Raw genomic sequence first — 13,139 nt, forward strand, 5'->3', positions numbered from 1 at the left:
TGCACCGAGGCGTAGGCGGGGACGGGCGAGCGCTGGGCTGGGCAAGCGGCACAGCCCGCCTCAGATAAATAAGTAAAGCCCCAGCTGCCAGCGGTAGGTGCTGCTGCTGAGGGCGCGCCGGAACCGGCCCTGGTGACCCGTCCCGCCCGAGCGCGGGAGAGGCGGCGCAGAGCGCCGAGGCGGCCCGGCCCTGCGGCACCCGCGTTAGTTGCCGTCGTTAGCCCCGGGCTACCAGGGCTGGCCACCGCCGCGGGGGTGCCAATGCAGCAGCCGAAGGGGCCCGAGAGGAGAGAACAACTCCGGTGACGGCACACCGCGAGCTACCCGGAGGAGACAGACCGTCACAGGATGAAGTCGTGGTAAAAAAGTGACCACAATTCCACACAACGATCAGCTGGCTGCGATAATGATATTTTCTAAAATGTAGTGGCTTCCTCTGAGCCAGCACAATTCCAAAGTTACACTCATGTATTTAATGAGAAACTCTGTACCTTATTCCTGCTTTTCACCAAGATGGTGGAGAAATAAGAAAAACACTGTTGAGAATCAGCAAAGTCCAACTCTGTAAACCATTAACATCTAGCTGCTCCCGTGGAATAATTAATAACCATCATCTGACAGCAGGGCTAGCATCAGCCCTGTATAAAAGATGATGTAATTCATGTAAAATGATAAAAAGTGTGAAATACTAATACATTTTACAATTTGTAAAATTGTATTTTACTAATACAATTTACAAGGCACACATGGAGAACTGGGCTTTAAGATCAGACTGTAATAAGAGAGAAATCCAACAGATCTCATGTCAGTCATCAGTGGTTACACTTTTATGTTTAAAAAAAAAAAGAGAGAGACAAGGAGATACGAATATCTCTTACGAGAACAACCTGTAACTACAGAACCACTCTACCACTCAAGCATGTTGGCTTCCTCCTCATGCATGTTATTCTTTATATTCCTGTTCCAGAAAGAACACTACAGGAAACTTTACTCCCCCCAAGCCGTAAGAACCAAACCTAGGGCAGTCACCTTCCATGACTTTCCCCATTTTATTTTTTTCTTATCTAGACTTGTCCAAAAAGAAGCAGCTTGTATTTCTGTCAGCTGAAAAAAGGCAGGACAAGAGGGAGCAGAAACAAGCAGTTCACAGCACAAAATGATCACCTTTCATATAGAATCCACACCAGAGCAATCCCAGTCTGCAAGTGCTGAAACTTGAACCCCGTGTTTTCATTAAACCCGTGTGTGAAGCAAGAACTGCATAAACACAGACCTTTGTTTTCTCTGAAAGCATCCATAAATGTAATATCACTGTCGCAGAACTTCATTTGTTTTCTTTATGTCCTCCATTAGAATTCTTTCTTGCTTGAAATTTTACATTAATCATAACTCAGTTAAAAACAATCCTTTATTTTTCCTGTCAAGTTAGGAGCAGTAGGAAAGAATACACAAAACTGATCCATAGGGATAAGAAAAAAAAAGTAACAAAATATTTTTGACATTATTTAGAAAATGTATGATCTATAAAATCTGATGATCCAGAAGGCCTGCCCTAGTACATTGCTTCAAGGGGCAAGCAACATGTATCAGAGTCTTTTAGGTCCTTGATATCCTTAGGAGACCACGGATGCGTCTAACAAGAGCTTGAATAAAGGTGTATCGTGATCGAACCTTAGAGTATAACCCTTCGATGTCCAGAAGCTTCTTCTGCAGTGATTCACCAAAGCTGTTCGTGGCTTCAATCTGAAGCTGAGAAACAGAGATTTGTTGCAATCATCAATACAAAAATCTTCTCTTTCCGGAGTGTCAGCTTATCCATCATCGACTACCTGTCAACCCTTTCACTATGATTTATTCTCTAAACCACTTTCAAAAGTATGTTTTTTCTGACTCCCCTAATAAGTAGTCCTCCTTCCATTCTTCCCTTATGTTTTTCTCTCTAAATTATATAATGAATAGCCTTTCTACAGAGGTTTTTGGGCGACTCAGAGCATTTACAGGTTATCCAAATATTACCACCTTACAACACCTCCAAGTTTCAGGAATTAAATTCCTGTTTTAGGAATTAAACAGTCGTACATAATTCAGCTTCTTCAGTTATAGTCATACAAACATTTACTCCAATTAAAATTTTCCTAGTCCTTTAAGGACTGTTTGGGAGTTAGAGTCCATGTACATAGACAACATTTTTTCATTAATACATATGTAAACAATCCCTGAAAAAAATAATTGCATTCCAAGTATTTTAGTAAGATGTTACTGTATATTTTACTTTTGAACAAATGAAATAAGAGACAGATGCCTCATCACAAAAACCACAACTGTTCTTATAATTCCAGATCTTATAAAGGTACTTGAGACTGCACAGATTTTTGAGCAGTTTTTTTCTGCACAAACAGCAGTAGAAATGTCAGTGGGATTTATTAATAACAATGATTTTTTTTTTCTGCCACCAATGCATAAAATTTACACAAACTATTAAAATCACTGTGTAAGCAGAAATCACTTCTTTGCTAGCATTCACATTTTATAATCTCCTCAGTTTGTTACCCTTTTCGATCTCACTCCTCTACAGCCTAGCTGCAGCTGACCTGTAGTAAACAGCAGAAAATTGGGAATCCCACCCTCATATTGCAAGTCTTTAAAGGATAAGTGATGTTTTCAGAAACGTGTTATTAAAAAATACATACCATTGACTGGTTTACAAGAGAAAAAGAATTATTAATTTGTTAATGTAAGTCTAGCTTATTTTTCCTTTCACTTTTTATATTAAGACTTGAAAATACATGTGCAGCAGCAACAACTGCTACCTGCTTCATAATACTTTCCAAAAAAATTTTGCAACATTTCATTAATCCTAAATTAAGTTATATCCTGTTGGTGTTACCAAAGGTTGTTTAGAGGTGGGAAAACTACATTCAGACTGCTCTCAACAGCTGTATGGTAATCAAGCGCATTCTGTACTTTACTTCAGTAGACTGTCACATCTCACCTGTTCTATATCATGCTGGCTCACTCTATTCAGTCCGCTACCGAAATCCAAGTTAGGCTCTGAACCAAAGGAATCTAGTGACAGAAAATGAGACGTTAAAATTATGTTGGCTGCTCCACACTATCTTCTCCACATCAAGTTATTAAATCAGGTTAAAATGCAGTGTTCCAAATTGGTCAGTAAACTTGTGCATTAGAAATGACACTAATTTTTTTACTTAAATGATTTAGAAGAAGTATGTTAAGTAAGAGACATAAATAATTTTCATCACACAACATGGCACTATAAGCAAAAAGCTCCTCCCCAGGTCACTTCTCCCTTTCTGACTTCCTTCCATTCCTAATTTTTATTTCTTTTAAAAACCAAAATTCAACAAACTTAAAATCTTCTGGTGAATCAATGGTGCCTACAATTCTAAAAATGCTTTTAAAACCACCAATATTAATTTTAGTTCTTAATTTAATCTTAAATTATTATATTGAAATATTTTCCTATAAATTGTTTTGAATCACTGATCTGATTATATTATTTGAACTTCACTTGGTCTGAACAACAGAAATAAAAAAAATAGTTAATTTTACTTTCCTTCGGAGGTTACGTGTAATAGACAAAACCCAAAAGTCTATGACTGAACAATATTGTATTGCCAATTCTCCACCAGAAAATCCGAAGGTATGCCAAATCCAAACAAAATCTCTTTTATTAAATACAAATGGCAAAATATTAATAGTAGCAAATCGGTTTTCAAGTTAACCATCAGAAGTTATTCAAAAGCACCTGATGTTTGAGAAATTTTACCTTGCAGCCTTCCTTTCTTAAATGACATCCTGGAGGACAGCAGCGGGTCTTGGGAGTCAGTGGGTGTGCAATGCAGTAGATAGTGTTCCAGATGACGCCAAAGAATGAAGAGACATGTTTCTATAATATCTGTAGACACACCTAAGTGAAGGAGTCTGATTTTGTTGTCTTTAGATTGTACATTTACTATATGAGCATATTTACACACTTTGAAGCAGCTGAAGATGTTAGCTCAACCATCTGTCACCTCCTCCAGCAGAAGCTTCTCATCCCCACTGCTAAGGCCTGGTAATGGATTGCTTGCACTCTCCTTACCTGCTTCAGTGCAGTGCTGGCCAGGTTACTTCAATGACAGCTACTCACCCTGAACAGGCTTTAAACCAACACTCTGCACCAGAGCAGAATATGAGTGCTCATGTGATTTGTAATGATAGCTCAGTTGCAGAGACAGTGAATTAAAGCTGACATTATAAAGCTGGGGATGGCAGTAACATCTTAAGTTACAACAGGTAAGTCTGCAAGAGCACGTCTTTCCCAAAGTAGGTTTCAGAGAAAAATTCTGATCTGCTGCAGACAATTATTTTGTGCGTGACTAGTTATTTCCATAGAATTACTGGTGTTTATGGGATTAGGTTTATGCAAGGTTGACTATAAGACTGGAAACTCCAGTTGCTCTGATAGGCACCTCAAAATTATTTTTCAAAATATTTCTTCCACCACACTTGTACATGTGTGAATGTTTAGTGGGTCTCAATACTGAATTGAAGAGCTGGGCTGTAATAACTCCTCCATTATAATGTTTCAGAAAGTCCTAGCAGGGTCTCCATGGTGGGAATTACTAACTTGAAAATATCTACATTCTGACAATAGCAGAACAATACCCTCTTATGAATTTAATTTTCAGTATTTCAAATTTCCTTTTTGCAAAAAGCGTTGTTCAAAGTGGTCAGAAATCTAGTTAAGAAGAACCTGTTCCTGTTTGTCTGCTTTTCTGGAACATCACCCTGAGGGTCATCTCAATTTTAGAAGGATACAAGAACAGAGAGAAAGCAGCTTGGCTCGGTTGTTTATTAGCTTCACCAGGCGTCGCCTTGCCAGAACGTATTTTTGGGAAGTGGAGATTTTGTCAACCCCAGCTGGCATAACCGACTGACACAGCTGTGATAAGAAGAGGAAAAACAAGAAGACTGTAGCAAATCACACAGCATCAAAAGAAATAAGCAAATAAAATTACTTATCAATATGAAGAACTTCCTTGTCAGCTACTATTTCTTCAGAACGGTGCTCTCTATTTTGAATTTGTATAACCTTGCTGACCAAAAAATGGAGAAATTAAATGTATCCCCAAGCAACTATAATGAAAATCACAACTTTGTAAAAGTTAAGCCCAGTATTTTCCCCAAAGTTTTAGGTCACTCTGGGTTCTATGGACCCCTTCATCAAGAGTAGAAAGGAATATACACAAGAACTGGAACTATTTACTTATCTAAGATGCTTTGGAGTCTCTGTTACAGCTATGTCTGTTACAAACAATACAGAGTCTACAGAGTCAGAAGAACTATTACCTCTTTTATTTCATCTGGTGGGAGTTGCTCCACATTTTGCAGTTTGTTAACACTCTGGCGATGGCTATCATAGTAACTGAAGAAATCACTAGTGCTCTGTTTCAGCAGGTAGACGATAATGCCCAAGCCAGGCAAGTGCCAGTATGGGACCACAGGTGCTTGTGTATCTAGAAAAGATGATGAACAAGTTACAATAAATTTAAAAAAAAAAATTAAAAAAAGAACAAGAAATCAATAAGGTATGCTCTCTGTCAATAAAGTAGTGAAAGACATGAAAGCACTGGCAAGTTTATATTTTATACTTCTGTGTCAGAAGTAATACAAATGAAAGTCTAGGCAAAAAAGTTCTGTGGCTGCAGTACTAGAAGGAAGTCAGCATACTACAGTACCGAGTGTAACCCGTGAAACGTAACTAGACCAGAAGACTTACTATTTAAATATTTTAACCACTCAGCTGCATAATAGTACGCTGTAAACTCTTGCCACGTAGCGTAACGGAGAGTGTCAGTCAGCATCAAAACACCTCTTACATGTCATAAATGAGTCCTAGTTTTATATAATGTAATCCAGCACAGATGCTGAAAAAAAGAAATCCTCACCTTCTCCTGTCTTGTGCTGTTTATTTACATACACATTTTTTTACTGATATATATGTTTCTGAGGCTGCCATGGGAAGTGAATTAAAAAGGATTTTTTGGTCACGTTTGTTTTAACTTGGATTAGTTTCCTGATTTGGCTTGGTGCAAGGCTACGCGAGCAATGTGTTCCAGAATTAGAAAATGGGCAGCTAAAGTACTGGCATAAAGTGACTTAAAGTGTATGCGAAACTATAGCCTGTGGTTCGTTATTTTCTACTAGCCCAAATGTCACACCATTCAGTCTCATAAAATCGCAAGCCAAAAATCTCACCCTGACGAGGCCCATCTCGGTTGGTTGATTCTGACAGGCTAGGAGTAAACAGACAAACAGTGTGCTGAAAACTGGGGGCGCTTTGCAACATAAGTGACTCACAGTATTCCATCACGTTTGCACAGATCTGCCAAAAAAAATAACAGCATATCAGTTACAATATCTACAGGCTTTGGAGCATTAAATTTTAAATGGATAAATGTCAATAAACAACATGTTTTGCTCCCTCTCTTCTCACCAGAATGTGACGATTCTCTTTTCTGATCAGTTACAGCCTCTCTTCTATTTCAAGTCTAGGACTTGCAACCTTGCCTCGTTCCCAAACCTGCTAGTTAAAATTTCTGGTCAATTTTAAGTCCCCTTTGGCTCTAACTTAGTGTCACACCCCTGGAGGGACTGCAGCCATGGGTAAGGCCATGTTGGAGCAGGTTTACTTCTGAAGGGACTGTGGCTGTGGGTAAGGCCAAGCTGAAGCAGGTATATCTCTGAAGGCATTGTGGCCCACGGAGAAGGCCATGCTAGGACAGGTGCACCTCAAAGCAACTGTGGCTGTGGATAAGTCTATGCCGCAGCAGGTATACCCCTGGAGAGACTGTGGTTCATAGATAAGGCTCCACTTGGAGCAGGTACTCCCCTAAGGACTGCTGTCTGTGGATAAGTTCAAGCCAGAGCAGGGGCAAGGGGAGGAGTTCATTGCAATGTTAAACCCTATGGTCTGGTCCAAAGGGACCAAGGGTGGAGATGGTAATGGAAATACCTTTAAATTGTAAGCCAGGATTGGAGTTGCATGTTATGGGAATTACTACAGCAGGGACCCCTCGTTGCTAGCCAGGCTAGGAGCAAGGGGAGTAGTTCATTGCAATGCTAAACCCTATAACCTGGCCCAGAGGGATTGGGGGGGAGATTGTCATGGAAATACCTTTAAATTGTTGTAGCCTGTGATCTGAGTTGCATGTTAGAGGAATTACTACAGCAGGAACCACCTGAACCAATGGAGGACAAGCCTTACAAGGAGCAGTGCAAGTGCAGCAGCGACCCGACCTGAGCTGGCTTTGGTGCCCAATAACTCCACGCAACACATCACCTCTCGTGTCCTGAGTGACCACCATAACAGATAGAGCCCAAAGTCATGGACTAAATGAACTCAATGGACATTTTGTGTGCATTTATGGACATTTTACAGACATTTCACAGAGGTGGTCCATAGACTAAGGGAATTATATCTGTGTATTGTATCAAAGGATGGGAAGGGGGGTGGTGGTTAATGAGGACGTATTGGGTAGTGTGGGACCTGAGCATGATGTAAATGGTATGAAATAAAGGGTAGAGAATGTGCTGGTTTTGGCTGGAATAGAGTTAATTTTCTTTATGGTAGCTAGTATGGGGCTATGTTTTGGATTTGTGCTGAAAACAGTGTTGATAATACAGGGGTGTTTTCATTACTGCTGAGCAGTGCTTACACAGAGTCAAGGCCTTTTCTGCTTCTTGCACCACCCCACCAGCGAGCAGGCCGGTGCACAAGAAGCTGGGAGGGGACACAGCTGGGACAGCTGACCCCAGCTGACCAAAGGGCTATTCCATACCATATGACGTCATGCTCAGCATATAAAGCTGGGGGAAGAAGAAGGAAGGGGGGGGACATTCGGAGTTACAGCATTTTGTCTTCCCAAGTAACCGTTATGCATGATGGAGCCCTGCCTTCCTGGAGATGGCTGAACACCTGCCTGCCCATGGGAAGCAGTGAATTAATTCCTTGTTTTGCTTTGCTTGCATGCGTGTCTTTTGCTTTACCTATTAAACTGTTCTTATCTCAGCCCACAAGTTTTCACAGTTTTTCTCTTCTGATTCTCTCCCCCATCCCACCAGAGGGGAAGTGAGCGAGCGGCTGTGTGGTGCTTAGTTGCGGGCTGGGGTTAAACCACAACAGTCCTTTTTCTGGTCAATTTTAAGTCCCCTTTGGCTCTAACTTAGTGTTAGCCATTGCCCTCTATACCCAGCCTTCATTTTGAAAATTTCTGATCAATTTAAGGCTTTGAAGTTCACAGAGTTTGTACCCAAAACAATAATGCTTGCTAATGCAAATTTAAGTAACCAAATTTTCCAGGTTTACTTTAAATAGAAATAAAATGTGGGATCCTATACCAAACTAAAAACAGCGTAGAGCATTACCACCATCATATGAAAGTGTGACAACTAAACAAATCTGCACAGCAGGTAAAATGTCACAATTTGAGACTGAAGGTTCTGACAGCTTCTTGCGTCCTTACCTGTTGCATGGCCAACTCAATTTCATCCCTCTTGTTCACTCTGTCTCCCTCTGCATTATCATCTTGCAGTTTAAACTGACGTAATCTGTCTGAACCACCAAACCGACTTAGAAGTCCTAAGCACTGGCGCTGTCATAAGAAATGAACATTTTAATTAGTATCTCAACAAATGAAGTGCATGATTCTTTTCACTTAAGTGATACATATCCCTTAAAACACAATAGCAAGAGAGCAATGCGGATAAAACTTTTAGCACTTTGTAAATGAAATTTAAATTTTTAAACCATAATGTTTTAACTCACTTTTAATTAATTTAAAAATTAATGGCACCCTAAAACAGTTCCTTGAGAAATGAATGCAATTCAAAAGTGCACAACTTTGCCTTATGTCTCTTTCAGACTATTATACTGACTTGCATCAATGACAGTTTAGGTTTACCCATTCCCGCTTAAAACACCTTTACCTATATAGACAAACTAACAAAATCTGGATATGAAGATAATAAGCTCCATAAAAGTAGAGTGCAAAAACCAATTCAATAGTTTCATAAAAAGAAGTAACAATGAATAAATTTGTTTTTAGTTTACATGTGGCCATTAAGATCAAAGTGCCTCAGACTGTAAGTCAGTTTTGTGTGGAATGGCAAAAAAAAGATATCAAAGATTAAAGATTTTTTGGTAGTTACTTTTGGGGAAGAGTAAAACACTTAAATCCTTTTATTACTTGATGAAAATAACAGGACAAACTAGGGAGAAAAGTTGCAATAACAGATGACTGATTTGCACAGTTTTGCTCAGAACAGTTCAGTTTTCAAATTAACTAATTAAAACTACTTATAACAGGAAAAAAGAAAAAATCTTTCTGCTTTCTCATGGGAATTTCTTGCTGACATGATGCAGCAGAATACAGAGTACCCCAGCATTACAGCAATCGTTTACAGCTTGCTACTTTGCTTCAGGCTGGTCAGCCTAATAGTTACTATCAAAGTGTCCAGAGAACACATCCTTCTCTTACAACCAGAAGTATTCGATAGGGCAGCCCTTTCTACAGATAGTTTTCAATGAAATATTTCTTTACGGAAGTCCTTGCTCACATGAACCACAAAGCTTCAAAAACATTGCTAGATGCTGAATGCTGAGCTGTAAAGAGGTCTGCAATGATAGCTTTTGAGCAAGACTTACTCTGTCTTGGCTTTCATTCTGGTTTCTAAATCAGGGTTATTTTTAAAAGGGGAGGAAAGAAATAAAACACTAGCATGTTTGATACTTCACATTGTTGAGCTGGACACATGCTTGTGACAGAAGTGGTAACAGAATATTTCTGCATTACTTCACATGCTTTAGTGTTGACCTCAAATTCTTTTTCTCCTCCGCATAAGGTGAATCCTAAGCCAGGGAGGGAAACAAAGTCCCTGATGCAACTCTGATGTTGCCAAATGTTATCTTTTCTACTTGGGGGCGAGGAAACCCACCAAAAAAACAAACCACCGAAAAACACACACCACACAAACGACCCCCTCACACTCCCAGAAAAAAAAAAAAAACACAACCCAAACCACCACACATTCTTATTAATGGTGGAAAACGTCCCTTTCATAACTGCTACTAGTCACAAAACCAGGAAGAAACTCATCTACATACACAATTCTAAAAGGACAAGTGTTAAATATACAACTTTATTACCTGAAATCGACCTATATGTCCTTGTAGCTCCATCTGCGTCCCTTCATTAACATCAATGTCCAGCTCACTTAGCACTCCTGATAAGAGACACAGCCATTAAATTAACTGTTTGTTTTTCTTCCAAAAGAAAACAGATTTATGCAGTATATATATATAATACAAGCATTGATCAGAAAAATTTCAGCCAAACATACAACTTATTTTGCACGTTGTTTGAGGAAAATATTCAGATATGACTGCAGCTACTAGGAGATGCACGAGAGCATGTAGCTTACTGTTCTGCTAAGTAATTAAAAGGCGGGGAGGAAGGGAGGTTAGCAGGAAAATTGCAGCTGTTGTGCAAAGCTCAGTATACTGTAAACAAAGAAACATCTGAGCTCAACCTACAGGTCTGCACTCCCTTCTATTGTAGTCAGACATCTCTCCTGAACAAAGCAAGCCATTAAATCAAAATCGAGAAGTTATTTTGAAATGGTAAGCAAGTCTTGTAGCATGGAGAAGAAATCACTATATCCATCACAATAATTATTAGTCCTCTGTGAAGGTAAGTCACCCAAGAGAAATGTCAGTATGCTAATCCACAGTGCTTCTCCCTGGAAGCTTTCTTTTTTAAATAAATAAAAATGGAGAAGCATTAACAAAGATACGTGTTTTGCAAACAATTTTCTGTCTTCATTTCTTCAGTCATAGAATTTGCTGAATGAAAATACTTTTTGAAGATACCACATGCACTTTGAACACTACTATTTGCAAGTCATCTCAAAGACAAAAAATACGTACTGTCAGGTAGCATAATGAAAAGAAAATGGGAAGTCAAATGCATATTGATAAGGGCACTATGTCCACTGCAAATCCACCATACGTACTTCAAGAACAATTAACATTTATTTACATCAAGAAAATTCTGTATTGTAGTAGATATTCCCTTATATGTCTTACTATTTCTTTATAGAAAACAAAGCCTGAGATTCATGCAGATGGGGCTAAGAGACTTCAAAACTGCAGTTCCTACCAGGCAAAGCTGCCTTGCTGATTATTCCTGTCAGGGAGGCCAGCTCCTGGAGAGATCCAACACTAACATCTTGACACCTCAGGATTGCCTGGATAGTATCTGAATGGGAAATTAGAAACTGCAAAACCTGTACCACAAGAAAAGAAGGGAAAATATGAATGACTCAAAATTTAGCAGTGAGCAGAGAGGAAGCAATGCTTTTACTTTTGGAGAATGTTGAAGTCTTCTCCCATACCAGTGAGGATAGGATTTTTTAAAAAGCTTACTTTCAGAGCAAAAGACACATAATTTATTTGAATGAACAGTAACAGTGATACGCTAGCATCTTTTGGACCTTACCTGTCCTGCTGCTTGCAGGTGTTGTGCCATGCTGGATGTGAGGATCACTTGGCACAGTTGAAGAGCTGGAAGAAGAATCTGGCGATAACGTTCCACTGGAGCAGGAATGAAGACCGGGGGATCTCTCATTCCATACATTCTTAAGAGGTTTAAAAAGAAGAAAAAAAAAATAAAATAAAATAAATAGTGCAAGAAAAGTGAAGCCCACTAGCGAGGCAGAGCCTTGGCCTACAATCACCCTCAAGAACTTGCAAACATTCATATTTCAATAATAGGTCTGTACTTGAACCAAGTTTATATTGGTAAAGCAACAAATTTAAGATACACAGCTGCTGCAATTTACCTAGAAAGCTGCTGCCAGGCATTTTCTCTAAGCAGAGAAAATTACTTTGTACTATACTACATTAAGTCAGATTACTTTGTTGTAGAATTATGACATCTGTTTTCTTTACTTCTATATAAAACTAAATATTCTCAAATATTTTAGGAAGAGGTGTGCTTAATTCTAAAGCAACTGATAAATACGGTCCTCTACAAATGCCCTGTAGGTTTCATACAATCTTATACATCCCCTTGGCACTTTTAAACAGAGTACTTGTCTAAGTCTTAAATTTTTCTGAAGTGTTTGAACCCCCAGTGTGTCACTAAGAACTCTAAATTTAAAGCAAGGACCAAGGTTTGAAAGAAACCAAGGTGATTTCCCCTAAATATGCAATTTCCTTCTCTGAGGTCTTCTCTCGGTCACCTCACAGTGCCTAACAACATGGCAACACACCAAGAAACTTGTCAAGCAATACACAACTGAATTTTTTTAAATTTTTTTTTTAAACACTTCATAAAATTTTTCCGAAATAACTTTTACTTCACTGCTCTCTCATTAGTGTTTTATGGGGGAAGATGAACTCTGCACTTTTTGTTCACCAACTGCAAAGCCCCCAAAATAAGTTTACAGTGTAGGCTGTTTTTCAGACATTACAGTCTAAATGATATAATAATAATAATAATAATACAATTCCTATCTAAGGTCTCAAACAAATAAGATTTTACATACTCTAAGTAACTGGACATGCAAGTACAACTTCACACCCACTTATTTGGAATTTTTCTCTCAATAAAAGGTAGTTTTAAACTGAACTGATAGGTTAAAGAAACACGCTCACACAAAATTAATATCCTCAATATACTCACACAAATACTTACTCAAGAGACTTGTGGCTATAAAAAGACATCATATGTTTCCAAGACTATATTACAGTTTCAAAATCAGCCAGGGAACCAACACTTACCCCTGATGGTCTGTTTCGGGTCGCATATCATACACTTGACACTGTGCCAGCCTCACAATCACTCCAGACCGCAACAGCTCTAATGCCCCTTGCTGACTTTTAGCTACTCTAGTGAGGAATGCCTAGAGAAAAGTAGAGAAGGATAAGTATTGGAGATGCACAATGCGACTTATGACTATTTTCTCTCTTGATTTTAACATCATTTAAAATACTATTATTTTAGTAAAACATCTCTGAGTACAATCAATGTGAAGTACAGACAAACAACTTGTATTAAAAGAAAAAGAAC

The 13,139-nt window shown here is 38.9% G+C and overlaps 1 protein-coding gene across 3 annotated transcripts in view; it reads right to left on the minus strand.

Moving 5' to 3' along the window:
- Positions 1–1,390: 1,390 nt before the first annotated feature.
- The window catches only part of NUP205 (nucleoporin 205), a 53,239-nt gene continuing 41,490 nt past the window's right edge, over positions 1,391–13,139 (minus strand). For all 3 annotated transcript variants that reach the window (XM_075498108.1, XM_075498117.1, XM_075498127.1), the window contains exons 33-43: positions 12,851–12,972; positions 11,565–11,703; positions 11,226–11,352; positions 10,214–10,290; positions 8,532–8,660; positions 6,265–6,391; positions 5,356–5,522; positions 4,825–4,948; positions 3,791–3,919; positions 2,993–3,066; positions 1,391–1,749 (exon numbers count right to left, since the gene is read on the minus strand). In XM_075498108.1, the coding sequence (XP_075354223.1) occupies positions 1,597–1,749; positions 2,993–3,066; positions 3,791–3,919; positions 4,825–4,948; positions 5,356–5,522; positions 6,265–6,391; positions 8,532–8,660; positions 10,214–10,290; positions 11,226–11,352; positions 11,565–11,703; positions 12,851–12,972 (1,368 nt within the window). In that variant the 3' untranslated portion in view covers positions 1,391–1,596. The remainder of the gene's footprint in view (positions 1,750–2,992; positions 3,067–3,790; positions 3,920–4,824; positions 4,949–5,355; positions 5,523–6,264; positions 6,392–8,531; positions 8,661–10,213; positions 10,291–11,225; positions 11,353–11,564; positions 11,704–12,850; positions 12,973–13,139) is intronic.

The sequence above is a fragment of the Mycteria americana genome, chromosome 1 (assembly GCF_035582795.1).
Source record: "Mycteria americana isolate JAX WOST 10 ecotype Jacksonville Zoo and Gardens chromosome 1, USCA_MyAme_1.0, whole genome shotgun sequence".
In the NCBI taxonomy this organism is placed as follows: Eukaryota; Metazoa; Chordata; class Aves; order Ciconiiformes; family Ciconiidae; genus Mycteria; species Mycteria americana.